Below are 16,784 nucleotides of genomic sequence, written 5' to 3'. Positions count from 1 at the left end.
TGGTGAGTACCAGCAGCCTACAAGGAAGTAATGTCTCTGGATGGCTTTACCAAGAAAATAAGTTTATCCAAAATCCATGCATGTCATGAATTCATGAGAAGAATGCATGTACATAGTGGATTGCCTCTCTCTTCAGAACATTGATATATTTCCAGGCCCAGTCTATTTCTTCCTCCATGGGACTGGACATCAAACCTCTAGATCTTTACAAGGTTCAAAAATTCCAAGTCCTTGAAAATGCTGGCAGAGATGCATCTAGAGCAGTGGTCCCCAAACTTTTTATGCCACGTTCCCCTTATCCGTAATGTAATCTGTCCGCACCCTCCGGGAGCCAGGTCCAGGATTGGGAGCCGAGGCTAGGGCTGGCCCTGCAGCTGGGGCCATGGCCAGGAATGGAGCTGCAGCCAGGAGCGGGGCCAGGGCCAGAAATGGGAGTTGCAGCCGGGGTCCAAGGCTGGGGTCTGAGGCCAGGGCCAGGCCATGGATGGGGCCGGGACCTGACACCAGGACCTTGACTGGGGGTGGGGCTGGGGCTGGAGTGCTGGAGAGGGGACTGGGGGCAAGTCGGGGCTGGGGAGGTGCTCCCTTCCCACCCCCCATAGGGGCTGGCCCAGTTCCCACTGCAACCCCCCCGAACATTCCTCCATGCCCCCCTAGGGAGGCACGCCTACAGAGTGGGGAAAACTGATCTAGAGCAATCAGGTTGCAGTGAGGCTTAAGGCCAAGATTTTCAAAGTGACTAGTGAATTTGGGTGCTCAGCTTTGAGACTACCTTGAAGGGGCCTGATTTGGAGAAAGTGCTGAGTATCCACCCTTTGGCCACTTTAAAAGTGTTTCAAGTTGGGCTCCAAGAGACACCCAAAATTACTAGGCACTTCAGAGGCTTAATCTAAATCTTCTAGAGTCTGATGGCACCTGCACAATAGGTCAGGAGTAGGAGGGGTAAAAATCACTTTGTCTCCCTACCAAAGGGGATGTGGGTGTCTGAAGATTACTGGGGGTAAAAATCCCCTTCACCATCAGAACGTGCCAGAAAGTGTCACAGGAAAGTACTAATTAGAAAGTACTCAAGTGAATTTGCGGTAGATGTGACATCTTTCTTAAGAAGTCAAAGTCTGTCTTCAAAACAAAGCAGAAGAAAGAAAAGAAATAGAAAAATGAGAAACAAAGTCATAACCAGCAGGCAAATTAACCAAGTGCTCCACCTTACAGCAAGTCATTTTCCTTTTCTCTAACTGACAGAAAGGAGCCAGATAAAAACAGGAGCTGTGGGTGGTCTGCACTTCTGAAAATCAGGCCATATCTACTTTAAGTACTCACCATGAAAGACCTAAGATTCCACATTATAGCTTCTGTATACTTTCCTCTCTAGCAAACCCTAGCCCTGAACTCAGATCTCTGAATATTGCCTCCTCAACCAGCTCTAAGCAACGCCTCGCCAAATTCACACCCCTATTAACTTCAGTGGAATTGCCCCAGTCATGAATTTGGTCCACTGTGTTTAGCAGCATCTAAGGATTCATCCTACTGTGACCAACATTTTCCATTTTTGCTGCTGTAGATCTGGAAAATTGCCTTAGGCCCTTCTGTGGGTCTGGAAGTTAGGTAGGACCAGAGCTATAGCAGTGTGTACAGATCCAGAAACTAGCAGGACCAATGACATTTGTGTATTATAGGTCCTGATACTGGCCTTTCATGTTATTAGTTTTGTTTTGTCTTAGAACCTGGTCTCAGAATTGTATTGTTTAGTGTGAGAAAGGTCTAATATTAATTTCATTTTTTCAGAGGCTATGCTTTTCCACTGACATCAGCCACGAATCAATCAGGCCATGGTTAGATTTAAAGTGGCAGTGGCGCTCCACATACTCTTCAGCTGGATTTACCGAGGTATAGTCTGTCTTCCATCTCACCACTTCTCAGTGCTGAATTCAGGAACAATTGTTAGTATAGTTTTGTGTCTTAGAGAAATAAATACATTTCAGCTAACATAATGGAACACAGAGCTGATAAACCGCCAAGTATAAAGTGAATGTAGTTGAAATAAAATGAACATATAAACTATTTTGGGGCCTTCTATTAGCTGTTTGCCACCTACAGACATATAGCTATGCCTCGTTTTATTGCACATTTTAGAAGTCAGAGGTTTCAAGGCAGCCACGCCTTTCCAGGAAGAACAGATCACGTCTGATATCACTCAGAAGCTAAATTTGTCATCTCTGGTGCAGAGCTGTAATCTGATCATAAGGGGCCGTTGTGCTTCTGTCGTGGAGCTGCCTTAATCCACTTATATTTGCTTTAGCTCAGATCTGTTTATAAAAGGTTATCTCCCTATAGTCATTATTAAAGCACAATCTGAAATTTGTGAAGTCAGGTGATTCCTATCTGAGTTCTTACTGCATACTGCTGACATTTCATAGGGCCAGGTTCTATGTGCCTTCACAGGAGAATGTGGGGGCGTTGGGGATGAGGCACCCCCTTAATCTCTGCACCGTGACCTGTACCAGTGAGAGCTGTGCAGAAGGGAGAACAGCATGTATCGAGTCATTGTGTTTCCCCCCTCCCACACAGGTGGAACCTTGGCTTCATGCCCACAATGAACCAGTCAGTGTACTACAGGATGTATGATAGATCACATATATATTACCTTTCCTCTCCCCCTTTGTCACAGCTGGGTGAGCTGAGAGTACGACTGACTCTAGAGTCAAAATCTGCTTCCCAGTCTCTTACTGGGTCAGCTACATGCTGCCTCATATGGAGGCCTGGTGGCAGCGCTGCCACCCCATGCTAATTGGTGCTGTCAGTTAAGTTTATGATCATTGATAAATACTGGCCATGGAGCCATATTCTGACATCCTTACTAATGTTCACTAGCACTTTGCTTCCCATTTGCATTTCGGTGGCACGGTGTCCTGCGGGCGCACACAACTGCCCCGGCGCCATTGCGCCCGCGGGCACCGCGTTGGGGACCCCTGTTTTAGAGGGTCTGGAAGGCAGGGCTTCTGTACTCCAGGATTTCACGGCCACTGATTTGCTGTAGAAATGTTCCTCTTAGCATGACATTGTGATCTAAACTCTAAGCTCTCATTAGCTATCAATAGCTTTGCACAGGGGTGGGCAAACATTTTGGCCCGAGGGTCATATCGGGGTTGCGAAACTGTATGGAGGGCCAGACAAGGCTGTCCCCTGACCGCGCCATCCCGGGACCCCCTGCCCCTAACCACCCCAACCCTTATCCACACCCCCGCCCCCTGACAGGCCCCCCGGAACTCCCACACCTATCCAACCTCCCCTGTTCCCCGTCCCCTGACTGCCCCCACCACCAGAACCTCCGCCCCATCCAACCACCCCCTGCTCCCTGTCCCCTGACTGCCCCCCGGAACCTCCTGCCCCTTATCCAACCCCCTGCTCCCCACCCCCTTACCATACCGCTCAGAGTAGCGGGACAGGCAGCCTCACCACCCGGCCGGAGCCAGCCACACCACCGCCCTGCCTGGCAGGAGCTTGCAGCCCCGAGCACTTATGTTTTCAAACATGTATTTCTCACACAGTCTCAGTGCAAAAATCTGTGGCAAACTGAAACTGCAGGTGCAGGGTAAAACAGGTTACACTTAGTATCCAAATAAATAATACAAGGGATATTATACTGATTGCCTTATTCATTTTAACAAAAGCAACACTTAGCTATATAATGTTTTTCCTCAGTAGATCTCAAAGTGCTTTACAAGGGAGGTTCATAACTAAAACCAACAGACATCCTCCATTGTTTAATCTATACCTGAAGTGGGTGTAGAAGTTCCAGGACGCTACTCTGGAGCACTGCAGAAACCAGGGACAATTGTTGGACTTAGGTCTGACCTCGTTCATTAAGGTCTGGTTTTAAGCAGAGTCCACTGGAATCATTTGACTCGTCAAAAAGAAGTGCAGCCAAATGTGCTGCATAACCGAAACGTTAGCTTCTTCTATTTCAATAAGCAACCAGAGCCTTATTGTAATCAAATTATGCTTTCACAGGTGTCATAAACGTTCGCTGCTCTGGATACGTGTGGATAGAGCCAGCTCCAGTCATTCAGATGGGTTTGAACATTTCTATAAATTGCCACTCTACGGTAAACTGTCAAATGGCAAAGTTATACATGATACTAAACAAAACTCATATAGAAGACAAATTATTAACAACAATAAACAAAACTACAGTGCAACTTCAGCTTCATGATTTCAGGAAACCATATTCCACTGTCCTGTGTTATGCCAAGTGTCCCAGCAAAGCGGCAAATATGGTAGTATGTGGCACACAGTTTTCTGCAGGACGTAAGTAATTTGCTGTGTGTATGATGGTTTCCCCACTAATTCTACTTCACCCCATTTAAGATGGTGTAAACTGTTATTCCTTCCTAGACAGTGTTAGTATTTTGGGGGCTGCAGGCTATTTTCGGATTTACAGTATTAGACCTTTTAATAGTTTTAGATGCCTCCCCTCCCCCCAATCACACAAAAGCAGTGTGGGTATTTTTTCCAGTTGAAAAGTGAAACTTCCATTTTTTATTTTATTTATTTAACAATAAAAGGTTTGGGGTCTTATTAGTAATTACACCTATATTGTAGTTAACCAGCAAGTTATGTTGTAACTGGAGTCAGCTGATATACGTCATTAGTAGCAACTTCAGTGCATATTCCATCATGTGGCAGCGTACTGGTATCTGGACGTGACACTGGAACTATCCTTGTCCTGTCATGTGCTTGCCCAAATGGCAAGGAGCTATTGAACTCCCTGAGTCAAGTAACAGAAGCGACTTTGTGCATCATTCCAGGCTATACCACCACCTAACTCTTATACAGCACTTTTCAGTGGTAGATTTCAAAGCGCTTTACTAGGAGGTCACTACCATTATCCCCATTTTACGTACAGGAAAACTGAGGCACAGAGAGGCAAACTGATGTGCCATAGTTTACTTCCTTCTACACAATCACTAGCATGGGTACCCTGACATGTGGAGTTGAGAGGAGGAAGATGGGGCAGCCAGAGTGCGGAAGGAGTTGGGAATGAGATGGTTTCCTTTCCAAATCCGTGCATTTTATGCAGACGTGGCTGCAAAATTTTTAATACTGTTTTGAGTAACATTAAATCCCTCCCCATACTCCAGAGCCCCTCATTGCAGCAGCCACATGAACACTTCTGCTGGCAGGAGAGCTGCCGTAAGATAGCAGTACAGCTGGATTTACCACCAGTGTGCTTGAGTGTGCTGGAAGTCACACATCTGGCCTGGGATTAATAGAGTTTGAGCAGTCTTTGCTTTCAGATCCTTGGCCACCGCCTCTGAGCTTTTGACAGGCTGTCATGCCTACCTTTCTCACTGTACCCATCTGTAAAATAAGACTGATCTACCCCACGGAGGTGATAAATCTTTCTAACAAATAAATGCCAAGATGCCCATCCACGTGGTATCTGGCCACACACTGACATGGCTTAAATTGGCTCATTAACATTCTAAATTAGAGGAGAAAACACACTATGTTTCCCTGGTGCCTGTAGCTTTAAGACTGAGCGAAGACTATCTGGACTGTCAGCTAAGGTCCAGATTCACATTTTTAGTGTGTTTCTGGCAGAGTGAATCCCATAGGTGCCAGGAATGCCCTGCCTGCAGCCTGCAAGCTCCATCCTTAGGACAATAAGTTCCAGCATCCCAGCCCAGTGGAAGATTAATTTCATTAATACTAGTGGAGTACTTTAAAATTTCAGCTAAAACCCACTATGGAAAGGCACAGAATAACACAATCATCTGATTCTGGTATCAAACAATTATGGGTAAAATGCAGCACGTCTTCGTAACTTCTGTTCAAAGATATAGAGCCCTATGTTTAGGTTCTATAGGACATTACAGTTTCAAATGTCTAAATGTCCAGTCATTGGATGAGCTGCCCATTAACTACCTAACTGACGTACATTTGCATATAATCTATCTTTGTAGATCCACCGGACAGTCCGACCAATTTAACTTGTGTCATTTATGAACATTCAGACCACCTCACTTGTGCTTGGGATGCAGGGAAGTACACCTACCTAAGTACTAATTACATTCTCTTCCTGAAGAGGTAAGTCCTGCCTGGACAGCTTCTTGCCATGTTTAGTTGAAAACCAAGAACAATTGAAGTAGAGGGCTCTCTGCAGGGCTTAGAATGTGGCACTGAGTGTTTGAAAGGAATAAAAGCAAGAGGCTCTCACTGATTCTCTCACTTGCTAGTGTGCTTTGTGGTAAAGGTGCTAATGGTATGGAAAGAAAAGAGCAGAACAAACTAGGTTAATTGGGGGCAATGGTTAAGACTGGGGAGCTCTTGTAACCTGAAGTACCAGTATGACTATGCGGTCTAATCGTATGTGGTCAGAGTAACAGCAGCCACAAACCAAGCACGATTATATAAATGTTCTAGTTTTGATGACTGGAAAGACAGAGTGTCCTAGTTACACTTTCTAGAACACCACCTTACAGATCTCTTCAGGTGAATTGCCTTGTGTATATGGCTAGGGCTATGGCTCACTTAACGCAAATGAGGTGGTGTTTAGGATTTAAATCTTTTAAGACCTAGGTTTCTGCTCAGTGTTGTAATTACTTGTCTAATCAGTGCTATTTGGCTCATAGTTGAGCACGTGTTTCTAGTCAAACCTAAACCGAGAATGTAAAACAAAAGCCAGCTTTCTACTCAATGGGCCTGAGCCATCACTGTGTTATGTTACTTGTATGCCGACGTATCTCATGCTCGTAGAACTCCATGGACTTATCCCTCTGTAAAACTGGAGTAGTGCAGTGGGAGAAAAGGGCCACATGCTCTGTTGGGAGGTGCTAGGCAGCATTAATTATCTGTAACACTTAGCCTTCCCAACAAGATCAGGGCCCCATTGTGCTAGGGATTGTACAAACACAGTATAGCTACACTGAAATCGGAGGGGCAATTGCAGCTCTGGTGCACACATCTGCACTGTATCTTTACTCTAGCTAGCAAAGGTAATAAGAGCCATGAAGACACGGTGGCACAGTCAGCGTTGCAGGCTAGCATTACTGGTACGTACCCAGAGTTCCAGGCAGGCTTGTACAGCCGGCTCTGGGGTCCATGCCACTGTGTCTTCACTGCTATTTTTAGCTGTGCTAGCTAGATTACAGCTTGGGTAGGCATACTCATTCTAGCTTTAATCACACCTCCAATTATAGTGTAGACATGCACATAGCAAGAGATAGTTTCCTGCCCCAAAGACCTTACAATCTAAACAGACAAGACAGATAAAGGATGAAAAGGAAAATAATATCCTCATTTTACAGATGAGACACAGAGAGGTTAAGTAACTTGCCTTAGGTCACACAGGAAGTTTGTGGCAGAGCCAGGAATTGAACCCAGCCCTCTAGAGTTCCATCCTCTTTCGACAGCGTACACATACTCATGAAACTTAACAGCAGAGAGAAAACTGACTTCCCGCAGATTAATCAAAAACTGTGGATTGGAAAGTGAGAAATAGGCAAGTCAGAAACAGAAGGGTGGGGTGGAAAAGGAAGGAAATATAGAGTAAACCTCCCACCCTCAAATGTATGGCATGTATATGTTTCTATTCGTCAGTAAGGACCCACTGTCCAGAGATCGTATCAAGTTGTTTAACCAGCCCTGTAAGAGGTCTTGAGATGCTATAATCTACCACAATGTCTTGAGACAGTAAAGCAACAATTTAAATAAATGCTAAAATACTGTAGTGTTTACTGCAGAATTCTTCCTCATTGCTTAGCTCTCACCTGTCAATTTGGACCTTTCTAAGTAGATCCATGAAAACTGAATACACCAGGTTCTATTTTATTCAGAAAAAACAATACTGTCAGTACAAAGATTCACAAAAAAGTATCCAGTGAATGAGAAATCACCGTCTTTCCTTTTGTTTAGAATTCTGGACATGGATGGCAAAATGAGAAATAACGGGGTTATGATGCAATGAAGTAGTAGGAAAAGAGGCTACTACAACAGTATCAATTTGGCAATGGTATATATTGCTAAGGAAAAAGGTGGCATCACTAGCCCGACAGTCGTCCTATTTGGTCTGGGTGACCAACTGGGGATTGTTCGGGAACGTAGGAGACTGCCACAGTGCAGGAGGATCAATTTATTATCATACCACTGATCTTAAATGAGCTGCTGGGCTGCATTTGCAGCAGGAGATAAGACTGACAAAACCGTTGTCACAATGTGGTGGCCCTACCATCCCCATTCTCGGGGATTTTTGTTTTTAAAGTATATTGGTTTAAACTGGCTTTCGTGCTGTCTCTTTCCTTGCTTCATTGAAGTCAATGACAAAATTCCCATTGACTTCAATGGGGCCCGGAATTTACCCCAGTGCTTTTTGCTTTTTTAGTTTACAGACAGAGGAGGAGAAAGCATTTCCTTCGAATGCAGCGCTCAACGTTTCATTGAGCAAATTACAAGGAGGCAAACTGTATTCTATTTGGGTCCAAGCCAAAAACGACCTAGGCACAGCACATTCGGATCATCTGCAAGTTAACCTTGAGGATTTAGGTAACATGTGGCATCTCAGTAATGGCTTTGAAAGCAGGTTGTAATATGCATGAACTAAAATAAACCCTAAACAAAGTGGTAAAATCTACATCTAGATGGATGTGCAGTACTGAAGATTTCTGAGCGCATCGGTGATAAATTGATAGAGTGCTGTTTAACATTAGGGAACTAGCTGCTGATGTACATTTCGATACACTGTCCTATGGCCCTCTCTTATTTGTTCTTCTCAAGTTGGTCTGTAGTATTTTCCATCAATATTCTTTCACTGGTCAGTATGCTCTCTCCTTAGTTTTTTGCGATGTGCTGGATTTGAGTAAAGTACTTTGACACTGAGGCTCACAAAGCCTGTGATTTGGTAGTACGTTTCAATTACAGCAAGTCTCATACTGCCTGTCTGTTAGTTCCAACTTTAAATTCCCAGTGTACATTAATGAAAGTATAAAACTGATTAATGGAAAGTTATCTTTAACTGACAGTGAAATTGTCCAGCGATTTTTCTCTGACGGGGCTTTTTAGCAGCTTAAACTGAAAAATCAAGATATATTTCTCTCAGGAGAGAACAGATGTCCTCTGTAGTAAAGTGTATTAAAAAATCATTATAGCAGAGCCTAACAGTGATAGACTGGCACCGTTTTCTTCATGGGCTCAGAATAGATTCACCATTCTTTTGTCTCTCTTCTAGTGATACCAGCTACACCTGTTGTCACCAATGTTGAAACTACAGACAGCTCAGCACCGAAAACCATGCTCCACTGGAAAAAGCAAACATCCATGGAGAACGTATATTGTGAAGAGAGATACAAAGCACTGGCAGACCAAACTTGGCATGTGAGGCAACCCTTTTTCAACTACATAACATGGGCCTGCTGCTGTTCCCATTGACATCAATGGCAAAACTCCCACTACATTCAGTGGGAGCAGGATTGGGCCCTGCGTGAAAGATTGCTGGGCTAGATTATTGATACCAATTCTCTGGCGTTTTTCCATGCAGTCATTTGCTGTATTCAAATATGGAGAGGAGAACGTCTATGAAACAAGGATTTGCAAGCGATTGCACATCCTCCTTACGGGCATAATAGCACCATAACAACAAGGGTATTTGGAGGGGTTGTTTTTAAAACATTTTAAAATTAATTAAATACTTGTAAAAGGTGCAAAGCTACTAATCCTGGAGACTGAAGTCTTCTGTTTATTCAGACAGGTACAGCAGTGGCAGGATGGTGAAAGCTTCTTTGCACTATCCTGTTTGTGTGCATCAAACCTAACCTAGAGACACCTCCTCTGAGGGGTACTCTAAGCTTTTCCACTGAAACTCCTACCAGGAGTCAATTAGTGATGTTGGTTTTGTGCGGTGGACTTGTCCACTCACACCTGGACTGAGACCACCTCGTCGCTTCACATAGACTCTCAAACAGCCATGAGATTACTAACTACATTAGGGCATTTGTAATTTAGGCTGGATTCGAACAGGTAATATGGAAGGGAGAGGCTCCAACTGAACTATTGAGTAACAACCACTCACTGCCACATGCAGATTTGCATTGCTTTGTAACTCAAATTAATTTACCTCTGTACTTGCAGAATTCTTTAGATAAACCCTATACTAGCAAAGAAAAAATTAACGCAATATTCAAGATATTTCCCAGTGTTACAGTTTAATTTAAATCACTTCCAAAGTGACCAACTGAGCTAGAAAAGCCACTCATACCAGAATAAGAGTGTCCGCCAGGGGAATTATACCAGAATAACTATTGCAGATTAAATTCACACCATCATACTGGTATAATGTCCCATGTAGAAGATCCCTAAGAGATGAGACTGCTTTTGTAGGTCAATTTAACATCAGCTTGTTAGGTCTCTATTGTGCCCCGCCTTTGATTGACCGTGCAAAAGGGCCAGGGTGTATGTGGAGAATTTTATCCACCCCTCACACCCTGCCAGAGGGATGGGGCACAATCCCAATCCCTCAATTTGGGGGAGCACTGCTTCCTCCTGACACCCCCAGAGGTGCAAACCCAGCCAGAACAGATAAGGAGGACAGACAGCCATGGCCACGCCCCCCTCCACATTGGTATGAGGAGCTGGCCATGAACACAGCTCTAGGCTAAGGCACGGTGCAGTGCCCACACTGATCCTGCACTCCTAGGCCCTCTGGGGAGGCTGGGGCCTACTCCCTCAGGGCTAGGCCACTTGGGCGGGGATTGTTATATCATCATTAATAGGTGCCAGTACATGTTTTTGAAAGAATGTCTAATTTCATGAGGCTAGTTAGTATAGCTTGGAAAGTTATATTGTTTGTCAATTTTAGATGAAAGAATGGGACATAAATGTGACAAGAGGGCCACACACAGACTACAGCCTGGAGTCGAACACAGAGTATGAGTTTCAAGTGAGATGCCGATTAATTCTTGCCAAAAGCTATTGGAGTGGATGGAGTGAGCCCTTTATTTACACAACCCCAGAAGCAGGTGAGTTCACACCCAGGCTTACAAGAGGATTTCTCCATCTCTTGCTGTCATGCATCACTTTTTCTCATTTTTTAAAAACTTTGAATGAGATCACCCCCTTGTTTGGGGCAATTGTCAAAGGGAGTGGAATGGTGCAGGCTTCCAGTTACCCTGCTATTGGAACATGGGGGAATCAGTGGACTGTCAGGTGTACCTTACTGGAGCAGCAGATTATATATACTATAACAGGGTTCAAAAAAGAACTAGATAAATTCATGGAGGACAGGTCCATCAATGGCTATTAGCCAGGATGGGCAGGGATGGTGTTCCCAGCCTCTATTTGCCAGAAGCTAGGAATGGGTGATATGGGGGTGGATCACTTGATGATTACCTGTTCTGTTCATTCCCTCTGAGGCACCTGGCATTGGCCACTGTTGGAAGACAGGATACTGGGTTAGATGGACCTTTGGTATGGCCATTCTTATGTTCAGATTCCCTGGTCAGCGCATGCCAGCTGGAAGTCTAGCCATTCCGGACCTCTGCTGGCTCATCAGAGTCCCTTTGGGCCAGGGTGTAAGGAATGGGAATGTTAGCTGGGCCCACCTCTTAGTGCTCTTAATCACTGATGAGAAATCCTGTCTCTGTGCTATGATGGTGATAAAGAATGCTCCTTACATCTTCTTCCACCTTAATCCAACAAAGAGACCAGGGTTTGTCCCTTACCATGTAAAACAGGAATGTAGCATTTGATTTTCTAATCAGACTAAATGTAAAAAAATAGTCACTTAAGCCATGCCCTGTGTGACAATCTCTCTTGCTACAAACACTTCCCATTCCTCCTGGTTGGCAAGCTACAGGGGAATAAAGGCCCACTGTAAAGATATTTATGATGGCATGTGACACATCATTTCCCACTTGAAAGCATAAAGGGTACATTTTTTAAGAAGGGCTGAGGTGCGACCTCCCTTTTGACAGCTGTAGTTAGGTAGCTAGAGATGCAAGTACCCAGGTTTGCACCTGGGATTCAAACACACGCGCAAAAATACAAATACAAGTGTATCTGCAAAGAAGAGATTGACTTTTTGTAATGTTTGGGCTTTAACCTTTTCTGACATTTAACCAATCAGGATAGATGTCATTAGAATAGTTAGTGCCATTTTTTAAATGACTCAGTCAATGGAGACGCAAGGTGGGCTAGGTAATATCTTGTATTGGGCCAACTTCTGTTGGTGAAAGAGACAAGATTTTGAGCTACACAGCGCTCTTCTTCAGGTCATTTGTAACTCAAAAACTTGCCTCTTTCTCCAACACAAGATATTACCTCATCCACTTTGTCTCTAATATCCTGGGGCCAACATGGCTTCGACAACACTACAAACAACATCAGTCAAAGGAGACAGCATATCTAATAGTTAAAGTAGGAGATTTGGAGTCAGGATATCACAATTGTGTTCCTGGCTTTGACAATGACATAGGAAATCATTTAAACCTCTCTGCGCCTCAGTGTACATACCTGCTAGATGGGTACAATACTCATCTACCTCATAGGGTCATTATGAGCCTTAACGTATATAAAGATCTTCACATGAAAGGCACTGATATGTGCACAGAGTATCAGTGCTAGTTACTGTCCTGTGTTTTAAACTGATCTAGTAAAATAATTGCTGTACCCATTCTGCCTCTGCTCTAATGCAGCTGGCATCAGCCCTGGCCAATGCACTGTGACACCTTTCCTTAGATCACTGCCTCCCATCCATGGCACATGCAGGAATGATACAGCAGCACCATCCAAAGCTTGAGCCAAAGCCACTGCCATCAAAGGGAACCTTTCCATTTACTTAATTAGGCTTTGGATCAGGCCCCTGATTAGCATCTCATTACTGGATATAGTTTTTCAAAGATACCATGAGTACTTCCATCCAGGGAGGATAGATGAACCATGGTAGAACTCACACACTTGTCATAAAGGCACTATGCTAGTTACCTGTTTGCAGTGTGCCTCATCTTTGAAACAACAGAGGCTATTTCCTGGTATATCACCCGCATAATTAATTTGATCCTATTCTTATGCCGAGTTGGATTATTCAGTGTTTCTGTGTGCTCTGCTGTCATGCAGAGTGCCACTTGATTCTGAACAGAATTATAAATTAACCCCCCCAATCCTGCAAACACACCCCAGTAACTTTCCACATGTTAGCATAAGCAAACGCCCCACAAATTGATGGGCGAATGGAGTTAACAGCACGTCTAGGAAAGAAGTGGTCTCACAGCAGTGTTTTGCTGGTGCCCTCTGCTGGCTAATTCTGGGTCTGGCATTGTCAGTAGCCAGAAAGCTTGCTGGTTGATTTCTGCTTCCATCTAGAGGTGATGTTTCACCAACTGTTATAGGAGCAGACGTCTCAACTCTTCCTGGAACCGTCCTGATTCCAGCCCCATACACTGGTGTGATGCCTGCTTCGCCTCTACCCCTGTTGATCAGGGCATTCGAGATTCTGTTTTAATAACGCAGTCACAGGGTTAGTTGGTTACATTTGCATTTACATACATTCCCCGGAGGGGGGGGAAGGGGGCTTTGTATTAATTTCCTTCAACTCCCCTTCACATAGGGACCCTACTCAATGGGAAATGGCTTTCTCGCAACCACCAGATACCTCACAAAATATCCCATCTCCCCTTTGAGAGAGAAGGTTCTAATGTTCCAGCAGCCTCTGCTTTCTCCTGAGCTCCACCCACCTCCACTTTGGCCACATCAGGTATTCTGTGACGTTCTTGGAGCAAATGCAGTTGTATCTTAGGGCTTGGCTGTAGACAATGGATCGTGTGATGTGTCCTGGATGGAAGCTGGAGGCATGTAGATAAGAATAGTGGTCAGTAGGTTTCAGGAGTGGGGTGGTGTTTATGTGACCATCACTTATTTGCACTGCAGTGTCCAGGAAGTAGATCTCTTGTGTTGGCTGGTCCAGGCTGAGGTTGATGGTGGGGTGGCCAGCTGGAATTCTTCAAGGGCCTCCTTTCATATGATGAAAATGTCATCAATGTAGTGCAAGTAGAGGAGGGGCACTAGGGGACGAGAGCTGAGGAAGCGTTGCTCTAAGTCATCCATAAAAATGTTGGCATACTGTGGGGCCATGCGGGTACCCATAGCAGTGCCGCTGACTTGAAGGTATAAGTTGTCTCCAAATCTGAAATGGTTGTGGGTGAGGAGAAAGTTACAAAGCTCAGCCACCAGGTGTGCTGTGGCCTCATCAGGGATACTATTCCTGTTGGCTTGTAGTCCATCCTTGTATGGAATATTGGTGTAAAGAGCTTCTACATCCATGGTGGCCAGGATGGTGTTTTCAGGAAGATCAATCACCAAAGCATTGTAGTTTCCTTAGGAAGTTAACGAAGACAGCTAGGAGTGCTGGTAGCATAGGGTCTGAGGAGAGAGTCCAAATAGCCAGACAGCCAGATTTGCTCCAATCCCTCAGTCAGAGACAAACACCTACAAGATCTTTATCAAGCATTCTTAAAACTACAATACCCACCTGGGGAAGTGAGGAAACAGATTGACAGAGCGAGACGGGTACCCAATCACCTACTACAGGACAGGCCCAAAAGGAAAATAACAGAAGACCACTGGTCATCACGTGCAGCCCCCAGCTAAAACCTCTCCAGCACATCATCAACAATCTACAACCTATCCTGGAAAATGATCCCTCACTCTCACAGACCTGGGGAGGCAGGCCAGTCCTTGCTTACAGACAGCCCCCCAACCTGAAGCAAATACTCACCAGCAACTACACACCACACCACAGAAACACTAACCCAGGAACCAATCCCTGCAACAAACTCCATTGCCTACTCTGTCCCCATATCTACTTGAGTGACACCATCATAGGACCCAACCACGCCATCAAGGGCTCATTCACCTGCACATCTACTAATGTGATATATGCCATCATGTGCCAGCAATACCCCTCTGCTATGTACATTGACCAAACCAGACAGTCTCTACATAAAAGAATAAATGTATACAAATCAGACATCAGGAATGGTAACATGCAAAAGCCAGTGGGAGAACACTTCAATCTCCCTGGACATTCAATAACAGATTTAAAAGTAGCCATCCTTCAACAACAAAAACTTCAAAAACAGACTTCAAAGAGAAACTGCAGAGCTACAATTCATTTGCAAACTTAACACCATTAATTTGGGCTTGAATAGGGACTGGGAGTGGCTGGATCACTACAAAAGCAATTTTCCCTCTCTTGGTATTGACACCTCCAGATCAGTTATTGGGAGCGAACCACATCCACCCTGACTGAATTGGCCTTCTTATCACTGGTGCTCCACTTGTAAGGTAACTCCCGCTTCTTCATGTGCCAGTATATCTATGCCTGTATCTGTAACTTTCACTCCATGCATCTGAAGAAGTAGTTTTTTACCCACGAACGCTTATGCCCAAATAAATCTGTTAGTCTTTAAGCTGCCACCCGACTCCTCGTTGTTTTTGTGGGTACAGACTAACACGGCTACCCCTCTGATATTAGCCTCCTCTTTGTGACTCGGCCCTCTGGTTGGGTCATCATACACGTTTCCACCTTCCAGAGTATCAAAGTCCCTCTTGGCAAATTGGCTCAGGCTCTCTTCCTCCTCACTGCCCCACTGGTGCCACTTTGTCAGTGGCTGGTAGGGGGACCCAGGTCCGCCCTCTACTCCACGTCCTGGCTCAGGGGCCTTCTCATCAGCAGCCAAGGTTTGACCTACCCCATACCTCACTGCTCTTTCCCCTGAGCCTTGCCTCCCTCTCTGGCTCTCCCCCTGCTCTGGGCTTGCCACGCCACAGCCCTCTTCCCAGGGAGTAACTAAGCTACTTGTCTCTAGCCCCAGATACACCTCCCTTCTCCCAGGGAGCGACTGGAGACTCCTTCCCTCCGGTTCCCCCTTCTGCTGTATGCGCCTTGGCTTTATGGAAGTCCCACCTATTCCTGCCCTGCGTCTGTTCCCAGTCAATCCCCTGCTCCCTGGTTCCTCCTCCAGGTGCAGTCTGTGGAGTTAATTGGCCTTCCTGGCCATCTGAACGCCTTCCAGTCCTGTGTGGGGTAGACACCCCATCAAAGGCCCATTCAAAGAAAATGCATTTTAAGGTAGTCAAATGCAAAGTTACAATACACATCTAGGAACAAGGAATGTAGGCCACACTTACCGAATGGGGGGCTGTATCCTAGAAAGCAGTGACTCTGAGAAGGATTTAGGGGACAAAACAACTGAACATGAGCTCCCAGTGTGATAACATGGCAAAAAGGGCTAATGTGATCCCTGGATCTCTAAGTATGAGTAAGAAGGCAATTTTACCTCTGTATATGGCATCGGTGAGTCTGGTACTGGAATACTGTGTACAGTTCTGGTGTCCACATTTTAACCGGGATGTTGAAAAATTGGAGAGGATATAGAAGAGAGCCACAGAAATGATGCAAGGTCTGGAAATCTCAAACTGTTTAGCTTATCAAAAAGAGTGAGAAGTGACTTGATTACAGTGTACAAGTACCTTGTGATGACAACATACTTTAACAAGGAGAAAATACTTTAATTTAGTGGAGAAAGGCAAAACAAGAACCAATGGTGGGAAATTGAAGTCAGACAAATTCAAATTAGAAATTAGGCACAGATTTTTAACAATGACGGTGATTAATCACTAGAAAAAACTACCAAGGGAATTCCCCATCTATTGGTGTCTTCAGATCAAGACTGGATGCCTTTCTGAAAGATAGGAGTTAGCCAAACACAAGTTATTGGGCAAGTTATCTTAAT

General features: G+C 44.8%; 1 protein-coding gene across 4 annotated transcripts in view; it reads left to right on the top strand.

Annotated features, from left to right (window-relative positions):
• Positions 1-16,784, top strand: part of IL23R (interleukin 23 receptor) — a 37,869-nt gene that overhangs the window by 5,223 nt on the left and 15,862 nt on the right. For all 4 annotated transcript variants that reach the window (XM_043521124.1, XM_043521125.1, XM_037907441.2 and 1 more), the window contains exons 2-7: positions 1,786-1,887; positions 4,012-4,308; positions 5,967-6,090; positions 8,384-8,544; positions 9,227-9,372; positions 10,853-11,012. In XM_043521124.1, the coding sequence (XP_043377059.1) occupies positions 1,830-1,887; positions 4,012-4,308; positions 5,967-6,090; positions 8,384-8,544; positions 9,227-9,372; positions 10,853-11,012 (946 nt within the window). In that variant the 5' untranslated portion in view covers positions 1,786-1,829. The remainder of the gene's footprint in view (positions 1-1,785; positions 1,888-4,011; positions 4,309-5,966; positions 6,091-8,383; positions 8,545-9,226; positions 9,373-10,852; positions 11,013-16,784) is intronic.

Source organism: Chelonia mydas, chromosome 8, assembly GCF_015237465.2.
Source record: "Chelonia mydas isolate rCheMyd1 chromosome 8, rCheMyd1.pri.v2, whole genome shotgun sequence".
NCBI lineage: Eukaryota > Metazoa > Chordata > Testudines > Cheloniidae > Chelonia > Chelonia mydas.
The sequence above is the reverse complement of the archived record's forward strand: the minus strand, read 5'-3'. Positions and strand labels throughout refer to the sequence as shown.